This window comes from Lagopus muta, chromosome 5 (genome assembly GCF_023343835.1).
Source record: "Lagopus muta isolate bLagMut1 chromosome 5, bLagMut1 primary, whole genome shotgun sequence".
Taxonomy (NCBI): domain Eukaryota; kingdom Metazoa; phylum Chordata; class Aves; order Galliformes; family Phasianidae; genus Lagopus; species Lagopus muta.
This window is the reverse complement of record NC_064437.1, coordinates 58,638,536-58,659,999: the sequence shown is the minus strand read 5'-3', so window position 1 is coordinate 58,659,999 and position 21,464 is coordinate 58,638,536. Positions and strand designations below refer to the sequence as shown.

Sequence of the window (21,464 nt, the reverse complement as noted above, 5' to 3'; positions counted from 1 at the left end):
CATTAAATATGAGCCTCTTGTAATTATAAATAAATATTTATATGCAAATATCACTCTAGATATACTACCTGAAAAAGCCATCACACAGATTTCTTCCCCACCATTTCTTATCACCACAAGCACTTTTATGGTTTGTAGCAAATAATAGTGACTGTTTTCAGAAGACTGATGAGTTCACACATTAATATTACATAGATCTTTGTTACACATACTCGAATTCTTTTGAATTATAAGAAAATTGGAAGCATAAAAATAAGACAGTTAATAAAGAACCTAAAAAAGCATACATCTTTTGACTGAGTTGAAGGATAGGTGTTCATTTGTGTCGATATATATTTTCCCCAAGCCTTATCAGAAGGGATATCATAAGGGAGAAATCACTTACTTCAACACCATTTGGAATGAGCTGTAGTTAAAAGTATATCCACCAATCACCCACATAAATTTTCCATGAAGAACTGCCTTATGGGAAGCCCGGCCCACAGAAGGGCTGAATGGCTTCACGTTTGGTAAGATCCAGTAGGACTCCGTGGAAGGGACGTTCAAAGAACAATCTGGGCCTGTTTTGTAAACAAATGCAGAATTTGTACAACCTGTTAGACTGAGTTGTTAGAGCCAATAAAGCAGAAATAGGAAAGGCTTAATTACAGATGTCAGGATTGCTCGTTCTGATAAAATACAGTATACGCTTTTATGTTTAACAGATGCTCGACCAAAAAAATGACAACAAAGGACATTAGTCAAATTGAAAGTGTTAGATTAGCTGAAATAATGATATATTTCTGCATTCTTCTCAGAAAACACACTGTATGAGTCACAGATCGAAGCAAAGGCAAAAAGATCCTTATTTTTAGAAGCAATATAGATCTAAAATGAGTAACACAGAATAAACTTTTTATTACCTCTGAAGAAGCACTGTAATGTAGAATATAACCAGAATAAGTTGATATCAAAGCAAATAACACTGAATAAGTAACATTACAGTATAGAATGTAGTATACACAATCTCAAGAATACAAATTTGGCTTCTTTCAATGCTGTTTTGGGCTGCCTTTCAAGAAGAAAGTGCTTCATAAAATCAAGGATTTGAGAATTTGAATATTACAGAAACTTGGTGATTATTCTACGAAGCTCCCAAAGCCTGCATTATTTTGGAACGTATCTTAGAAAACAGTAGTGATAAATTAAGAAAAATCATCAAAAGTTGCCATTTTTAAGTTTTATTATTTTGATAAAATTAATAAAAGAAAAAAAATCACCAGCATGCAAACTATGAGCCTTTTGTCTGTGACTGTTCAGTATTACTGACCATCTTTATTTCTAGATAGGAAAATGCTCAATCTTCAAGGCACCACTTCTAGGATTATCAATCATGGAAGTGAACCTTTCATCATCAGTAAGAGCAGACACATTTTATGGCAGCTAAATGATGTCAGTAATTCAATGCTGATACTGTAAAGCAGTGTTATGCCCATCTCTGTCTAGTTAAATTAAATCATTCACTCAAGCTACTGGGCATTACTAAAACTCCAAGCTGTTAAACTCACACTGGGTATAAGCTTTTTTAAGAAACACTGCAATAGTCAGCTAACAATAAGCAAATACCCAAGAAGCAAATTAACACGGCCAGTCTGCACCCAAAGTATCATAAATCACCCAATTTAAGGTTGCATAGAGATGTACAGAGCTAAGGAGTAAATGCACAAACTCACTTCGTGAAATCACGTAGCTGGGAAAATAGCTTTATATCGAGTGCAACCATCCACCTAAAACTACAAATCCATTGCCAAATCAGATCCCTAAACCTAGTTCTGAAAGCACAGAGTCCATCTGGATAGAATTTTGAGGGGGACAATATTTAGGCACAACAGAGTTGGTTGGAAGGACCAACAAAAGCCAAAAAAAAAAAAAGTCTGCAGTGTTGAAAGGAGGAGCTATGTGAAAATATGGAAGAAAGGAACTTCAAGAAGCAAAAGAAATTAAGAAGCAGCTAAAAGGACCAACAAAGAGAATAAGATTCTTACTGATGGCATGCAGGTAACTACAGACACTTCCACAGGAACACTGAACCTATGCATTCCCTTGCTCAGAAATGCCTAAGTAAATGTAAAGGGGGCTGGCATGGCTGAACAATAATATAAGGAAAGTTATTAGAAAAATATTAACGTATTACATCATTATCAAATGAAGAAAAAGAAAGGAACACAAAATACAGCATAATAAATATCAAACTAAAGCACGCAGCTTAATAAACGTTAAAATATAACTGAGAAGGTTTGGTTTCATTCTGAGTTATGATTGAGAATGGAACAAAACTGAGCAAAAACAAATTACACATGAAATTCTATATAGACAAATATAAAACTATGCCAGCTGTGCTCTAAAAAAAACTGAAAAGATGACAGCCTCAGATAAGTGTCAGTACCCAGTAACAAAGTCTCGAGTTATGAGTATTATAGTATTTTTCATTAGTAATCAACAGCATAAAAGGCAAAACACGCATTCGAAGTAGAGAGCTTTTGTCCACAATCAGAAATCTGTGAGTCCTTCTCAAAAATAAAAGATATATTAGTTCCAGAGGCTACTTACAGGAGAACAACACAGGATATTTAAAGGAATCAAATGGCTTCTGTAATTGGAACAAAGAAGCTGGCTGGGTTTTTCTATCTTAAAAACAAAAAACAAACAAACAAAAAAACCTCTCCTTGAAAGTGAATGCTAAAGGTGCACAAAATAAATGACCCAAAGAGCGTAAATGTGAAGAATTGAAGCTGCCACATTCAAAACAGGAGGTAGCTCTTCATGCAAGTGTCAGTCCTTCTTACCAAGGAACTGACACAGGACACTTAAGATGCAAAGACAACCAGGCAGATCATCTGTGCCCAAACACTTGCTATTTCCTATAGAACGATACTGACTTATATCCAAATTATATTTCACTGCTTGAATGATGGAAACCTCAGTTCCCATTGTTCATTATTCCCTCTGCCCTGAAAAGATTAACAATATTTGAATGGTGTCTAATGAAAGTAGGAATAATTCAGTATATTATTGCTTAATGATTAATATAGATAATAGAATTGTATCCTCAAGAAGATTCTGATCTGATGAATCACTACAGGAAACAATTTGAATTTAACAGTGTTCATATTTAAACAACTGATTAATTATTCCTTGATCAGGGAACAGATGATAAACGTGAAATCTATGACGTCAGTTTTATTAGAGGCGACCATTCTGGCACAGAGATGCCGTGGGCAGCGGCGCCCCCTCGTGGCCAATCACGAATCCTACACACAAACTGAGTTGATCGGAGATGTTCTTTCCTGGAGACTGAGCACCGCTGGAATTCCCGGGGGAAATCCGAAATAACACTCCTGTCCACAGTACCTTCACACTGCTTTCAAACGAAGGCAAACAAAAGCTTTTTATCCGAAGTTAACGACGCAGGTTACTTACTACTGTTAACTAATCAGCGATTAAATGAGCGTTGTATCTAACTGTCCTGCAAGCTCAGTGCTTTGTTATTGGTAGCTCTGCTATGTTCTACAACAACTGGAACCTGGAACGCGAGATGGATGAGACATCACATACACAGAGCCTATTCTGGCATGGAAGAAGGGAACATTCTGAGTACTCGGGTGCCTGAAAGCACCAAGTCCTTCATTGTTTTCTTCCAATAACATAATAACAACCTGTGCATGATGGATGTGATTATTAAAATGGCATAACTTTGGCATTCCCAACAGAAAAGCCATCCCTAGCCTCCACTCCTTACTCTCCATTTCACAACTGACACTACTTTTCATGCTGCTGCACAATGAACCAAGAACATCCAGGTTAAAACAAACGTTGCTTTTTGGCCAGGCGAGCTTTTAATGTGGATGCATCCCTTTATCCACTTCACTTTGCACACACACGCATGGTTGTACCAACAAGAGTACAACCAGGACTGCCCTCTGCCTGTCAAACATTGGGCAGAATTATTTCAGTACATATGAACCTGTACAAGAAGTTTAATATACAGCTGAAGGGGGAAAAAATGCAATAGAGTAACACTGACATCTACTGAAATGTCATTTGAAGAACAAATGCTTTTGTGTGCCTAGACCTTTATAAAGGTAAGGTAAATGTAAAACTTTGAAATATAATTTACAGATCTTCATACATATACAATACATGTACTATGAAACATCACCATTATTTCAGTGTAACTACATTTTCACTTCAGAACCATCACATCCACTAAGCACATGCCTTCGTGGAACAGGCAGCACCACAGCTGCAGAACACAGATAAAAATGTTTTATTATTTTCTATGCAAATACAATTTTTCTCCATTTATTTAAAATTGGATTTCTGTCTTATCCACTCAACCCATAGAAAAAAAGAAAGGTTTACAAAGAAGAAACAACTTTATAAAACTGAATTGGAAGTCAATTATGCAATCCTCAAAGGTAGGGAAAAATTCCATAGGTTTAAAAAAAGCTATTTACCCACACAACACAAAAGAAGGAATTTGATTTCTATTTATTGAGGAGTTTCATGAACTGCCAAAGTAACAATCTGTTCCAGTAGTTCAAGTCATAAGATCAATTTCCACCTAATGAGAAAACATCATCTATTGTCTCCAAACTTAATCTTCTCCTTCAGGTTCACAGGAGAAAAAAACAGAAGTATCGATCTGTTGAATATAAATGTTCTGGTCCTGCTTTTCATACAGTGTAATCAAAGCATTCAAATAAAGTATTTGCTGTCATTTATTCTGTATTTATTTGATATCTGAGCATTTGATTTGAGAATTATTACTGAGGCAATTCTTCAACCACCACAATACAAACCAAACATTGCTATTCACACACATCCAATAGCAATTTCATATGATAATGAATTTGGGATTATGAAAAATATTGCACTTGATGATCCTTGCGGGTCCCTTCCAATGCTATAACGTTTACAAGAGTGAATATATCTGAATATACTTTCAAAAAAACTCTCAACACTGGAAGTTTCACAAAATGGCAAATCATCTGCCTAAGAGGAAAGTAATGAGGATGTTACTATACATGTATTAAACCCCAATACATAAAAAGATAAAGTGTTTTTTCAAGAATGGCTTACTGCTATGAGAGCATCACCTGAAAGGGTCTCGAGCTAAAACAGCATGATAGCAAGCTGATAGGACTCAGCCTCCCCCACAAAAGCAGCAGAAGTCCTGACATGCACATGGTGATGCAGTTCTTGAAGTGCCACCTGGTTACTATTATTCAGTCCCATCACTTTTTCATTCAGGAGAGTGGATCATCTAAGGATGATGGGGCCTTGGAGAACCTACAGGTCAAGAGTGAGCAGGTAAGCCAGAAGGGCTGCACTACTCAACAGCACCCTTCAACCATCTGATTTCAGAACCCAAAATCAAGATCAAACAGACTGGTACCAGAAAAGTTAAGAATTAATGCCAAAGCCTTACTGGAAGCACATAGCCATCAGCTGCAGAATGGCTTTGGACTGTAGAGATAATCACATTCTCCACATCACATGCTACCCATTCTTTAGGACAAATAAAAGGAGTGTAAATGCTGCAGGGAAAAAAAATACAAAGTAAAAGGAAAGAATTTGGGTTCTTGGGGACATGCATGAAGAAACATCAACCCACAATCAAAGAATGAATGGTGCAAGGGGTGGAGGTGCAGTTCTGGGTAAGAGAAGTAAGACAAATGGCAACCAGGATGCCCAGGGAGCTGCATTCACTATTGCCCACAGGGACATTTTCCCACAGTAAGCATCAGTGGAGCATAAGAGGCGCCATCTTTTAGCAAATGGTTGGACCATATATATTCAGTATATTCAGACCACAGGCCTGAGTACAAATGAAGGAAGGAAAAAAAAAAATGCATGGCCTGTCGCTAATTTTTCTTCTGTTAGTGTTGATATCACTTGTCTTAAAGAACTGACTTGTCTTTATAATTATATACAGCCCTCAAAAGTTTATCAACTGCAATCCTATTTCCCCTTAGCCCCCTTTTTAACAGATTAAATAAGCTATATTGCATAGCTCTAATCATTTTAATGATTCTCCTCTGTGCAATTTCTATTCATAAAAGTGTAAAAATAAAAATGAAGTATAGCACTAATATATTCCTACATTTAACTGTAGACTGTAGCTGATGATCCTATTAGTGCACTTGATGCTTTACAGCCTAAATTTTATATTCAACATAATTTAACGTATCAGTTTGTATTCTAGTTGATAGACAAGCAAGTTTTCTCCTATGTCACCTACTTCAATCCCACAAGCTAAAAAGTCTTCATATTCCCAATCCCCACATGTGTGCATTTACAATCTATACTGAAGCAATTTGGTCCCACACACTCCTCTTTTTTATAGGATATTCTGTTCCTCCTTCCCATCGACAGCAACTTCCACCTTCATATGACCAGATTTCATTGTCTCATGACTGATAAAAACTACGTAACAAAGGGAACAGATCTGAAGTACTACTTATGTCCCTCCATCCCAACTTGCTTTCTTAGCACTCCCACTGACATTTCAAATTAAGAAGCTCCATTGCTCTTACTACTCCCTTGTGCATTTCCTGACTTCTCCAGTTTCAACGGTTTCCTACCATCAAATGCTGAGGTTCAAGTAAATGTGTTGCATTTTCCTGTCAGTTACAAATTATTTTAATATGAACTACGTTGATAGCTGCCCATTCCATCAGTTTCACTATTCAGTCATGCTATACATTTAATAATTCCTTTCTTCAAACTACAGTTTAGAGCTTTAGACACCAGAAAAGAAGCTAACACACATTAAGCTGCCAGTGCCATTAAGTTCAGCTTCTTAAAGAAGTTAAAGAACACTACTGGAGAATATTTTATTAATAAAACACCCCCAGTAAAAAACAAGAAAAGAAAACGAATGCTATTATTCTTAATTATTTGCTTTCGTTGTCATGGCATCATTCTGTCTGTGCATGACAAATGACTAATCGAAGATATAGCACCCATCTGTCACAGTGTATGGTATATAATGAAGACCTTAACTTCTCCTAAAAAGTTTTCTATCCCAAAGAGGACCTGTTCTCTTTTCTCACTGCACTAGACTGGTTTCTTTACTGGTGCTACTTTCCCAGCATCCACAAGATGTCACTATTGTTAAAAAAAAGAAACTCCTGTGGTGCAATACAAAATACCCTTTCCATCTTCCAAGTGAGAATTTTATTCTCTGTATATCATATTCACAGTCTAACAAATTTTTTCTTCCTGTGTAAGGACTAAACATACTCCAACCAACATCATGTGAAACAAGAAGGAACAAAGTTTTCTTCAAAAGAAGAAACTATTTAAAATAATCAATTGAAACAAACAACAACAAAAGACCTGGCAGATTGTAACAGCAGTAAGATAAGGAGAAACATTTATGGGTCCTGTATTGCAAACAGCCTATGTAGAAAATGCTGACAGTTTAGAATTCGTAAAGAAATACAGATGTAAAAATATATGTACACATAATAACAGTGAACACAAGCTAGCAGTCTTCCAGAAGTCTTAAGGAAAGTTTGACTTTATTTATATATTCCTTTTTTAAAGGAAAATCTATTATGTATCCAAGCTGCTTTACCTGGGATACAATAAGAAATGAACAATTGAAATTGTTCAATTGAATTTTTTTCAATTTGAACAATTGTTCAATTGAAAAGAACATAGATTTTGTGAGAACACAATGAAGAATTAAGTGAATTATCAGTCTAACTTCTGCTTGCTGTAGGAAAGAACAGAAAGCTGTTACAGAAATGCTAGATGAAAAGAAGGTACTGACCATGAAGGTCAGAATACTGCATGGAGTCAATGCACAAACAGAAGGCTGCAAGTCCTGCTGCAAATCCTATTCACAACTTCCTTATAGAGGCTTATCTTTCAGCTTTTTTTTTTTTTAAAGCACTACAGTCATGAGAGGTTCTTGAGGACTCAGCAGCACATTTGTGACAGGGCTGTTCCCACTCAATGCCTATATTGCTGTAGCCCACTTCCTGCAGGGGATTTCTGTGGGTGCACTGACTGTCTTTTAATGAACAACATCATTAATTATTTACAAAAGAAATGCATTAAATCTCATGCTCTCTTTGCTCTAATAGGTGTGACAGTTAATAGCAGTAAAACAGCCATTTCCTTGGACATACAAAAAGAGGCAGCAGTAAAACAAAGTAGAGGCATTAAGGAATGGGAAAACAGCACTGTATCAAAGTAATTTGGGAGTATTTAATACTTAAGAAAATAAAGGCTATTTCAGTGCATAGCAAGCTAAGCCCACTGAGACTTCTAGTAGGAACAGTCAATAATATCATCTAACATAACCAATAATATCTAACATATTATAATGAGCGAATTAAACATTTAAGAGCTTAAATAAATGAACTTTAGTAAGAAACAATTATAGTAGGGCTACACAAAAACTACTGTGAGCAGAAGTGCAATATACTTACAATGCATCTGTTAGTCCACAGTACTCACCCGCAGGCACAACTGCATAAAGACAGCTTACCTTCTCAGACTGACAGTGAATATACAAGGAACGTTGCAGAGCACAAATAAAACACCATGATTTGAAATAAAAAAAGGTGGGGAGGAAAATCTAATGTATTTAAAAATTGAAAAAGCAAACAATCATGAAATTAAGCTTTGGAAGGATTTAGCCTTCACAAGTGTTGAATATGCTAACAATTTTACTGCCATTGTTGTTTCAGATCAGTGATGCAAAAATAATGTCCACCACTGGAGAAGTGAGAACTGGTAGTCATGCATTGTCTTCAAAGAAAAAGTGTCAGGTAAAGTTGTTAGCTTTTTATTTCATTTAAAGTAGAGTTCTAATCCCATATGAAAATTTGCTTAAGTTTTTCTGTTGTTTGTGCTTACTCTTTAAGGATGGTAATTTGCATTAAAAACAACAAACTCTTACCTTGCCAGCTGTCATTGCATACACACAGCTTCTCGCCTGTCAAATCACAGTACCCATGGTCTGGACTGCCACAGTTGGCTTTACAGTATGGGATATCACAGGCTTCTCCTTTCCAATACTTGTCACATTCACAGTATACCCGGCTTGGAACAGACAAACTGGTTGTACACTTTCCATGTTCTGAACAGTTATTAGGACAAGAGTTAATTCTGGTAGAAAAAAAAGTAAATTAAGGAAGATGACAAGCTAAGAGTTGATGAGAGAGGTTTTTATCTCACATCATTCCAATAGCATTTATTTGATAAAGTGCATTTTTCTAAAAAATTCCTAAGCACTGATAAAGTAGAAGTTTAATCATTTGACAGTCAAGGGTCTTGCAAAACAGTCCTTACAGGCTTACATATATTGCCTGTGGTGCAATCAGTATCACAGTCATTTCATACATCAACAAATATTGACATTAAGCAGAAGGACGTGCCTGTTCTCTGGTATTATTCACACTGGAAGCAACTGCAAGAAGTGCCTCACAAAAATATAAATTAAAATTGAGGAAGATCTTGGCATCCCTGTCAGATAAGCAGCACTTTTTTGAAAACAGACTCTTAACAGGGCTTCTAAAGTAGATTTGAAGTTGAATGTGGATCCAGGTGGCAATACTTGAGAGAAAAGCTTTTTATACAGTTTGTCTGAACTCTGACACAGCTCACCTCTGCTGCAGCAGGGAGTTTACAGTCCCTGCAGCACTTGCTCTCCAAGAGAATCTCTGTAATGCAATCAACACTCTATCAAGTGCATTTAGAGTTTTCGTGACTGGATTTGGTCCATGTTGTGAAACAAAACATCTAGTATCCAAGGGGAAAATATACATATGTGTGTGTGTGTATGCATGTGCACAAAGGCTTGAAATATCTTGACATTATGTAAAGGCAGCAGCCTTAATAGAGCCACCTTTACTATGCCTCTTAAGTCCAGAGTGAGAGAGATGCAAGAATAGCAAAGCTAGGGCTGGAAGAAGTTGGTGACTGCTGTGGGATTTCGTATTTCTGTGATACACCCCAGCAAACCCTGAGATCACAGGCAACTAGACTCTGCTGAACTATGTAAGCAGGTTCCAGAAATGTAGGCAATTCCTTGGAGATGGAAGGAATAAAGGACATTGACGTATCTGGATCCAGGAGATTCTGCAAGCAAAATACACATCTTGGGCAGTAAAGTGCATGAGGAAACCCAAAAAGGCTCTGAAATCTTTGATGACTCACAGGGAAGAGTTAGGTTAAAACTCAAAATAAACTGTTACTACAAATCCCTGACGAGGTTAACACTGACTCCACCCTGTAGATGGGAAAAAAACTAGAAGGGTGGAGCTGGAAGCAGACTGCCTGACTTAAAGAACACAAACATCAACACAGATTTCTGGAATAGCCATTTCTGTTTGCAGCTGGGATGGCACGTCAATCACAAACACTGCACTCCTGACTTGTTCAAATAAAAGAACATGGGTGGTCTATGAAGATGAAGTCAAGAAACTGTATAGGGTATCAAATCAAGGAAGAAGGTAACAGAAGCGAAGTAAAACAGATCAGAATGACAGACAAAAATTAACTCAGCTGTTACAAGCACTCACAGCTATTTCTTTCAGCATCAAACGAGGTACCGTTGGCTTGTTAAAAAAAATAAAATTGTTTCTAATGTTGCAATGAATGCTTTTCAAAGAGTAGAGTTATAAATTACACATAATTCCATTACATATGCAGGGACCTAAGTGGAAAAACTGTCAGTTTTAAGTAAAAATGGAATGACACATAGTATTCACATTACCTAAGCATAAAGAATGCAGAGGACATGCTCTCATTTCTTAAAACTGACACTTCATATTGCCATTTGCTCTCAAAACAAGTACATATGTGCAAAAAAAAAAAAAAAAAAACATAGGGGATAAATGAAAAAATTATCTAATTTTAATAGAGATGTCTGCCAGGTGACTTCATTTTACTGATGTCAACAGAAAAACATAGAAAATATTCAGAATTGAAGGCGGCTGACACTTTCAATGCCCCATATTTAAAGGTTTCCCCAATTCTTATTATCTGATAAAAGGGTGGCAAACTGCTGCGAACTACTGAAACAATCTGCCCATAGAAAATTTAAAGACCTGTGTGAAAAGCTATTGTCAGAAATGCAAATTGGAAATTTAAACAAGTGAATAAAACTGAACAAAAAAGAGAAGCATTGCCACATTTGAAGTGTAGCACTGGCCATCACATTCCAATAAGTGGTATTTCAGAATCTGAAGGGATTGCAAGAAATGAAAATATCTGTGATCATAGGAGAACTATCCCATGAGAAACAAGATGGAGCAATCCTCTCTTGAACCAACCATCCAACATAAAAATACACTACATCATGTGCCAATCAGCAGCTGACTCACAAAAGCACAGCACAGTTGTGCCAGATTAGATTTGAAGAGAAACCAGAAGAACAGATAAGAGTTATGGAGGTAGAATCACTGAACTGCAGGGGTTGGAAGGGACCTCCAGAGATTGAGTCCAACCCCCCTGAATGATGACAGATAGAAGATAGGAGAAGTAACAAACGTAGAAAAAGAATGGCATAAAACCCATTGTGTTTGGCACAAAAATAAAAGAACTTTGGTGAAGGTGTCAAAATCCACAAATACACATTCAACAAGGAGAAAAAAAAAGGAGGGGATTCTAGTTCCAGAAAAGGGAATTGACACAGCTGATATAATCTCCCTTCTATTCCATACGACAACTTTGTGTGTTGGATAAATACTGGAAGGACAATACTTTCTGGTTCCATATGCCATGGGACAAATATACACTTAGTGTGCCTATGAAGCTGTGCAGACAACAGTATAATGCACTATGTAGGGGTTTTTGTTTGTTTTTTTCAACTAGCTTCTTAAAGACAATTCCTTACAACCTCCAGCTTCCTTGTGTTAGAAATATACCACAAAGTACAATCCTTACACAATTAACAATATCAGCAGATAAATACTTGCCCTGCAGTTATCATTCTCTTAAAAGGAATATAGGCTGACTAACAAAGTCATTATTTAAAAAAAAATACTTACGAGTAAAAAATGTTAAATCCAGTTAGGTTATAAGCTGCATCACTAAAGAAGTGTAGCAATGCATAGCCAGATGTTGTAACTACTTCAGGTACAGTTTCATTTCCACGTACTTCAGGAACTATTAAACCACTGGAGGGGAATAAAAGAATTGAAAAAGAGTAATATTTTCAAAATCAGTCAGGGGAAGGGGAGGGAGAGTTTGGCATCCAGGTTGTTAATTGCATAGAGAAGTTAAATCAAAGAAATTAATCATCAATCTAGCTTGTTGGTTTTTTTTTTTCTTTAATTTAAAACTTGTCCATGCCTCTGAAAATTAAGGCAGGTTTTCCTAAGGAAAACAAGCTTCCCACACACATTAATGCAAAGTTCCACATCAGATTATTCTGAAGGTGCATGCACGGGAAGCATTAGCTTTAAAACATTTTAATTTTGAAAATAAATCCTTCAGGCAGATGCTTAAATTTTACTGACTCCCAGCATGAGCTGTATTTCCACACAACATTTGCACCTTTAGAAGTTTATCTTATTAAAACAATTTCAAAATTTACAAACTAGTTTCCATGTAAAAGTGATTTCAAGTAAAAATTACTTTTTAGAACCTCAGAAGAACTTTCTCTTTTCAATACAGACTGACACGGAAAGACATGCAACACATTAACATACTGAGAAATGAGGTCATCTGCATAAAACTGTGCCACACTGAATGTAAGTTAAAAGCTACAGAAATCCCTGATCAGCATTAACAAATCAATAAATTGAGAAAAAAATGCAAAGTAAAGAATACAGGACAAGGGATCTTCTCTTTCCTCCTATTCATGCTACAAGTCAGACTCCTGGGCAACAGGCAAACACATTTAACATCCTGAAGAGGGAAGAGGAAAGCAAGGAAATACAAGCAATCACATAAACACGCAGAGAGAAGAGGGAAATAAAACGTAGATGGATAAAGTTGGGCAGGAAAGAGAAATGAGCTGAGCTTTGTTCCAGACTTCAGCAGCATGATCAATATTTCATAACACATAACGCGGAATACAATTCTTTATTTCTCTTCACAATGAAATACAGTTTCTGCCACAAATCCCCATGCCGTGAGACAGCAGTTGTATTTCAAAAGATAAAATTTTTACTGATATCAGAGGATTAGGATCCCACACTTTCATTCCAACAGTCCAAGCGTAGAACATTAGTCTTCATTACTCTCATAAAACTCTAATAAACGATAGCCCACTTACCTACAGCATTCTGTCTGAAATGCTTCCCAAAACATTAACAGAAAGGTAGGAATAAACCAACTGAAAAGTTCCAATAAAACCCCAGAATGGAGGAAACATCCACATGATCTGATTTTTTATCTCTTGGATGCAGAAGAAGTGCAGCGTGTGGACTTAATACTTTACCACAGCTTTTTATCACTGCTTCAAAAGCAAGGAACTAGTTATTATTCAGTACTAGTTACATTCACTGTTAATTATTGTTGACTTTCTGTTTGTTTCTAAATCTATGATTCCAGACAAAAAAAATATTAATTTGATAAAAGATTTACTGGAGTTGCAATTCTTAGAACGAAAATACTAGAAAAACAAAGACATTTCATCACTTCCATACAGCAAATCTCTGTGATTACTGGGAGTAAAAGGATATTAAATTACACTCACCTAAATACTGCTATTAAAGGTGCATATATTGAATCTCCATCATATACATACATATGGTCCCAACTACATTCTGTAGCAAAGTGATTAAATCTTAATCTTAGTATTGCATTAGGGCTGGAGGGGAAAAAAACATTGGTGTTAGTTATAGAAATATTGAGTTTACAAGACAATTCACAACAAAATTGATCATGCTTGCACTATTTTACTAAAATGATTTGAGTGCTAAAAAACATTTGAGTTAAACAACAAAATTTAGAGCAAGTAAATATTCCATTTTTATTTTACAATATAGTAAAAATAACATCTGCAGTCCAAGCCTAAATAATCTTGAAAATTTATAAGAGTCTCAAGTTCACAAGGTTTTTAATCAGTGTTCCAAACCACAAATTTAAAGCCATTACAATCTCATTTTAGAATATTATTTTTACTTTAAAACATCAGGAATAACAGGTTTAGAGTCTTTCAAGAGAAAATCCTCTATAAATTCTCATTCCAACATTATACTAATAACTAAAACTTTTAATACACAAAATTAAAATAGCAAGCAATATTAATGCTGAAATGCAAGAGGATTTTTTCCTCAGATTTTATCCCATTACAAGGACCATACAACTAGAAAAGCACTGAAAATATTTCAAAATGCATTTTAAAAATGCATCTTATGCTTGTTACTGTTTCCAAACACAGTTCCAAAGCAACTTGTGCCACGCATCCACAAAGCTCCTCTTCCCCATTAGGGAGTTTCATATCACCCTGTCCTGTAGTACAGGAACTTGAAGGAGAAAAAAAGCAGCAGAAAGAAAACATCCAACGAAACACAGAATTATCTTTAAAATTTCTGTGCTGTCTTCTTTGCTTGCAGTTACTGGATAATCCAGTGCAGCACCTCCCCTCTCTTTTAAAATTACAAGTTTCCCCATCACACCTGGCAGTCCATTTTCTTCAGGTTTTGAGAGAGATCGGAATGGGGATTGTAATTATTCTGCTTTCCTACTGACAGGCTCAAGTGCCATCTATTACTTTGGAAAACAAACAGGACTTCATTGTTTGCTTTGTGTTAGTTTTTCAAGCAAGAGCTTTGGTTGCACCCATTTATGTTTTTATGAAAGACCAGTGCATACATATACAAGCTCCTCACACGCTGACATTCTGTGCTGTTACTGGGCTGCTCCCCCATGTGCTCTGCAGCACATCATTCCCCCCCAGCTAAGCACTCTACCAGCTCCTTCAAAAAGGAGGAACAGAGTGAAGACCAACTTCAAAGCAGAGTTTGCATACAGTCCTGAGGCATGCTTCCACTTCAGTGTGTTGTAGTCCAGAGCAGCTATTCTTGTGCTAGCTTTAGTAAAAGAGACAAGTCTAAAGTGTACCAAGAGAACAGCAACATGGATATACAGAAAAAGGAGTAATTTTCTTCTACAGCCTTAGTAAAACTCAGACCTGTTTGAATTCTTCAGAAAAATCCCAATCGACCCTGGAGAAAAGATTCCCATCAAAATTTAACAAAGTTGTGCCCCTGCAGTCAGTCAGACCAGCGTATGCATCTTGTTTTATATATGGCTGTGTTTCTGTGCTGCATAAACTGGAAAATCAGTAACAAACGTATGAAACATCCAAGCTGCAGCAACTTTAAAATAAAATACATGGAGAAAAACTGGGACACTTTATGGAAGCATCAACTTCTGAGCATCATTTAACCAGCAAATTATCATTGGACTGGAAGCTATTCCTGATTTATCACTGAAGAATATGATAATAAGTTTGATAACAGGATCCTGAAACCACTCAGGGGACTTAGGTAGAGGTACTCAAACAGGCAACAAATTTATCATAGCACTTTGAGAAGCACGCAGAGCTGGCCACATTCCAACACCAGTAATCTGAATGAAAATGGAATTTGGCCAACTCTGAGAAAATTTGAAAGTCCTTTTTACATTATAAATATATACACACACGTACTGTTCTATAACGTATCCAGATGCACTTTCCATTTGAGCTCTTTACACTTCCAAAACACTAAACTGTCAGAAAATTTAATCTTTGAGAACAGATACTTACTATCCTTCAATTAACCAGGTACATTTTGTTTTATATTTATAATTTATTGGTCCATCTGTTAAATATCCTGAAGGTTCTGTTAACCTACAAGAGAAAAAACAAAGCTGTGATATAACAGATACATTTCTTAAGCAAACAAAACTGAAATCATCAAGATACTAGTATATTCTTTCTGGATAAAAAGAAAATTGGGAGCTGAGGAAAGAGTTAACTACTTTCACATTTTTTGCCATTTTTTTTACTTTTGCCTACCGAAAGAAGAATTCTGATTATTCTATATCATTGCTTTCTTCCCGTAATCATCAATCACAAGACATTGATTTTTTTCTAGCCTAGTAGCAAGAAGATATTACATGTAATTTAAGTTTTTCAATAGGCACACATTTGTGTTTGTTATTTGTTGGTTTTGATTGGTTTTGCTTTATACTGTTGTTATGTTGTTGTTTCTTTTAAAGGAATACTTTATCTTTGTTTGCTCATCTCTTTTGCTATTGCTTTTTATCTTACTTCCAAAAGTCAGACCAGCAGCAGTTCAAGATCTAGAGAAATGCATTAATAAGTTTCAGTAAACATATCTGCCGGTCTGCCCCTCTTTTACTCCTAGTCAACAATAAGACACAGGAAAGCAGAACACTGGACTAGGTAGAAAATACATCCAAACAGCCACTCAGTGTCAACCAAAACGTCAACCTCAGAGAAAGAGCTCCTAGGAACCTGCCCATGTAAACTCGTAAAGACGTTTGAAACGTGGAACTTCCCACAAGAACAAGTTCTGCATGTTACACAAAAAGGAATCACAGCTGTTTGTTTGCCATGAGCCTATCTCCTGGCTAATCCATGTGACACTCAGCACTGGCATTCAGAGAGCCAGGGAACCATAACACCATTCTGCCCTGCACCCACAACGTGGGGAACTGCACAGCCACTCTTCCTTCACTCTGCCATCCTGAGAAATGCTTTCGTTCCCTTCCCTGTTTCTCATACAGGATAACTAAGTTTGATCTTCCCTGCTGCCTTCATTTAATAAATCCTTCTGTTCTCCACTAACCTTTTTGAAGATCAGCACAGAGATCAGCACATTGCATTCAAGATGCAGGGGAGCCATAAATCTGTACTGTAGCAAAACACTGATTTCTGCTTTTGTTCTATTCTCATCCTAACTTTTTATTTGCTCTTTCAACAACTTCTAGGCTGACATTTTTAAACACAACCCCCTGCTATAACTCTTTCTGAGTGATAACAGAATTCAAGGCTCATTACTATGGGCATTAGAACATGGAGCCATCCCCTCACACATACACTTCCACGTACCTCACATTAATCTGTACAGAGTGATAAAACAGCAGAGAAAATTCAACAATCTATTACCATTAAAGCCTTCTGAAGTAGCCTAGTATCTTTGGCACACAGTAACCTCACTATATGCCCCATTTTCTGCCTTTTTTAAAAATATACAATTATGCCCTATAGCTCAGGCTGTACACTGACCATCCTACTCTTTGAAACATTACAGTGATGACCAATGATGCAAATATAAACTCAGAAACCCTCATTTTTTTCACATAGTGTGGAAGGATAACAATTAAGAATAAGTAACACTGAGTAAAATTAAATAAATCCATTTATTTCATTATAAAATGAAGAGCTTTAAGCCTCCCAGAGACAACTCTGATAGCACTGTCCAGGGCACAGCTGATTTTTCTCATCCAAAGTCCAGCTGAAAAGCAGCTCTGTATATCTTATAACCTTTGAAGTTGCATATATAAATTTTCAAAAATATTCACTTTCACATGTACAGAAAAATTAAGGGAACAGCATGAAGCTGTGACAGGAAGGGGCCAGGTCTGATATGGGAAGAAGTTCTTCACCAGGAGGTGGTCAGGCACTGGAACAGGCTCCCCAGGGCAGCGGTCATGGCAGCAAGGTGCTGGAGTTCAAAAAGCATTTGGACAGTTCTCTCAGAGATGGGGTTTGATTTTTGGTTGATCTTAAATGGAGCCAGGAGTTGGACTCAATGATCCTTATAGATTCCTTCCAACTCCATGATTCTGTAATTCCAAGCATAAACCTTCAAAGGGATAGGGGGGAAAAAAAAGATACCAAAATGAGGTCCTTCTCATGTCTTGGAAGACCCAGCCCCACTTGGCTGGGCACACTGAGGACCACCCTCTTCTAGCCACAGGGTCGTGCATGAAAATCTTTTTCTCTCCTGCTGCTCTTTTGATGAAATGGGAAAAAGCTTTGTTTGGAATGTGCTCCCCACAGGCAGTCATACTTCGAAGCATTTTCAAGGCAGAAAGCAAATATCAATACAGTATTTTATGTTTCTGAATTAAAAAAAAGGAAAGCAAACAAACAACTAGTAATGTTAAAGGACTGGAAAAAAAAAAATAAACATACTTCAATCAGTCATCAGATAGAAGAAACTTTCCCTGGCAAATTCCAACACTCTGAGCTGCTCTGAATGCTGCTGTATAACACTCCCACCAAGCAAGTGGGAAGTGCTTACAAATGTTGGGCAGTGGATGAGCAAAGTAATGCTGGTAGGCAAGGAGTATATATCTTGGGCAACAGCCAGCAGTGCATCTGCCTGTAACTTGGTTGTCCTTAGGTCACACATCAGGGATTTTGAAATCAAGCTGATATCGATGCTCGGCTCCTAACCGAACTGGATGACAGGATCAGGGGCTATGCCTGAGTTGGTGCTAGCTCCAAGTCCTTCATTTTTGTGGAAAAAGAGGCAGCACTGCAAAAAGTGCCAATCAAAATAGTTTTTGTGCTGTCGCGTGGCTTCAATACAGATTATGCCATCTTATGCAGCACGCTGCAGAACATTTATTTTGCTGCACTAAAGTAGTACAAAACAGTAATTTTTCCACAGTTATAACCATCATCTTCCTGGTAGCTGCACAGAGGTGACAAATTTGCTTTTATTAGATCAGCCCTTTGGCACTGGTAAAGCACAAACAATTTCCCTTTTCATCTGGAATGATGAGTTTTGATAAATAGTTTTTCAGAGGAGCAGAGATAACCTTTGAAGCAACTACTTCACTATGCTGAAAAAGTAAAGAATAAATAAGAGCACGACACTGCTTTGTAATAATGGCTGTGAAAACAGGGAGATAATGGGGCTGTTCCATTTATAATAAAGTAATTCCCTTCTGGCTTGCCATTTCTCTACATTTCCTGAGTTACACCAAAAACTTCTGGGTATCATTTCTTTCCAAGTGTTTTCAAGTCCCAAATCCCATAAATAGTATGCAGACAAGTCATATTATCACCTCCACATAATCCCATACTAAATCAGGGGCAACATGTCCTATCACACAAAGTCAGCTGTTCGTGGCCATAGCTGGGTATGCTCACACTATGTGGCATAGGTTTTTCATCACTGCTGAAGTAAGGGCCTGGAGAGCAACACGAGTGGAAAATCCAGAACGGTGCCTCCAGGCTGCACCCCATTCACTCCTCATCCCTTAGAAGCCTTCAGAAGGAGATGACAGACAGAAACATTCCTGTGGCCCACTGAAACCCTGAAGATTCATCATGCACAGGAGAGCAGCTGATGCTGTTTCTCGCCACGTCAAATGGCAGGCCAGCATACATAGACACAGTGCAGATGCTCACCAAGCTAACCAGAAACAAGCTGTGACAAAGGTGGGAGGCACCACACACAGAAAGCGGAGGGTGAGGTCAATGCAGAGTAATTGAAACATGAAGCAGAGGGAAATCTATGCTCCCCTGGAAAATCAGTACTGTTAAAACACAATAGTGAATGTAATTGAAATAGGATATACAGTGGAAATATTTACCACCATAAATACCTTAAATCTAGATCGATGCCATTCAAGAAAAGGAAACAGAAAAGTATGCCCTACGTCAGTCAAATTATTGGACTAAAATGAAGGGGAATGAGATGAAGAAAGAGATGAAATCTATGGTCTGCAACATCAGAGCAAGTTATTAAAACGGCCCTGACTTCAGTATTTATAGATCTGTGAAAAATACAATCATATCACCTCCTGTAATCTTATTGAAAAAGAATAATATCTTCAACTTCTCCAGAGATAGGCCCTGATTTAAGCCAGAGAAGTCATTAGCTATTCTCTATCACCACAGGAACTTCTTTCCTGAGAAAGAAAAGGAAAACAAAAAGCAATAAAAGTCAAACAGGGCAACATCACAGATCCACTTACTGAACACCAGTAGTTCAGCTTACTGACAATGCAGCCCTACCCTGAGAAACTGCATTTCAATTTGCTTGGCATGTGGAGATTCACCAAACTGAGGATAGACAGACAGAGGTCTGACTTACAGCACAGGTTTATTAGAGGAGAAGAAAACAAATAAGGGATAGTCAGAGTATTGCAGAGTATTGCAAGTCACTGCTAGATAAAAAGAGTTATGGAGAGGTTAATTTATCGCTGCATTACTTGGTGTCACATTTCTATTCTTAATTTTCTGAATTGCTGGATTAATTGCAATTCATACTATAGACGAACCTGAAGATAGGAGTGTATTTTGCTATATGGTTTCATCTCAATATCAGTATTCCCATGTCAATCAAGGGCTATTCTATCTTTTACCAGAAAGCCTTGCTCCATCTCTTTTCCCCATCTTTTATGAAAACTGGTTTTAATAAAAGAAAAATAACAACTTTGCTTCCATACTGTACAATTAATGAATATACTGACTGACATTATAGTATAGCAGAGAGCTTGGCTACGATGTTGTTACACCAAAGCAGGAAACAGAGATGATAGGTACACTCACCCACATCCCGGGCTCGTGTGGGAAACTCCAGAGGAGTGGATCTCCAGAAGAGATCCTTCCCTACTGGTAGTCAGCTCTTAAATGGCTCTAGGAGAGGAGGAGGCAGGCTCCACTCCTTCGGGCAGCACAGGAGAATTGCCTTCACCTGTGCTCCTGTGGCTGACTCAGTGCTCACCTCAGGTGATCCATCAGAGGTTCAGGCCATGATTCAGCAGTTCCCATACACATGCTGTAAGATCAAATTCTCCATAAATACAAGCAAGAGCAATACCTTCAGCTCAGGATCTTCTTTACAGAATTAATGAAGAAAGAAAGAAAAAGTTTTGTACTATTTTACCAGAAGGAAATATGGAAAAGAACAAGGGGACATTTCTCACCCGTTACACAAGTGGCAGCTACTTTACTGCCCGAAGTAGATAGGTGCATCACAAGGGATATATATTTGGTTTTGTAAAGCCTGAACTGAATTTACATTCTCTCCCCTCCCCAAGGCAGAGAATGAGTAATGAAGGCTTTTTAGTGTTTGTTTGGGGAGTTTTTAAGTTTCAGGTTTGTTCAATATTTTTCACAGGAATATCTGGGGGACAAAGAAATGCTAAGTGGGATTTTCATTTTCCATGCATACAAAGCATTGATTCTGCATTTTTACATGTATTACGTTATTCAAGTTTTCAATTCATCCCCTTAAATAAGCTTAAAGAAAATGAAGCAACAATTGTAAAAAAACCTCCATTTTTAAAATAAATACAACACAGCCTCCTCCTACATACAGAATATTCTGTATACGAAAAAAAACTTGTTGACGTAACATTGGCAGTGATATATCACCTTTGGCTAGTCTAAAACATAAAGGTTTGAGTTCAACAGGTGTTTTGTTCCCTTGTTCACCACTTCTGAAAATGGCTGCTATTCTATATTCCATTTC

General features: G+C 37.2%; 1 protein-coding gene across 10 annotated transcripts in view; it reads right to left on the bottom strand.

Annotated features, from left to right (window-relative positions):
• Positions 1-21,464, bottom strand: part of ATRNL1 (attractin like 1) — a 424,497-nt gene that overhangs the window by 370,016 nt on the left and 33,017 nt on the right. For 9 of the 10 annotated variants that reach the window (XR_007376982.1, XR_007376983.1, XM_048944556.1 and 6 more), the window contains exons 2-6: positions 15,767-15,850; positions 13,709-13,822; positions 12,054-12,182; positions 8,960-9,168; positions 386-560 (exon numbers count right to left, since the gene is read on the bottom strand). Coding sequence is in view for 8 of the 10 variants with exons in the window: in XM_048944556.1 (XP_048800513.1) it covers positions 386-560; positions 8,960-9,168; positions 12,054-12,182; positions 13,709-13,822; positions 15,767-15,850 (711 nt within the window). In the remaining 2 variants the exon portion in view is untranslated. Of the gene's footprint in view, positions 1-385; positions 561-8,959; positions 9,169-12,053; positions 12,183-13,708; positions 13,823-15,766; positions 15,851-17,866; positions 18,079-21,464 lie in introns of those variants that run through there. The other variant, XM_048944560.1, reaches the window with a different exon arrangement.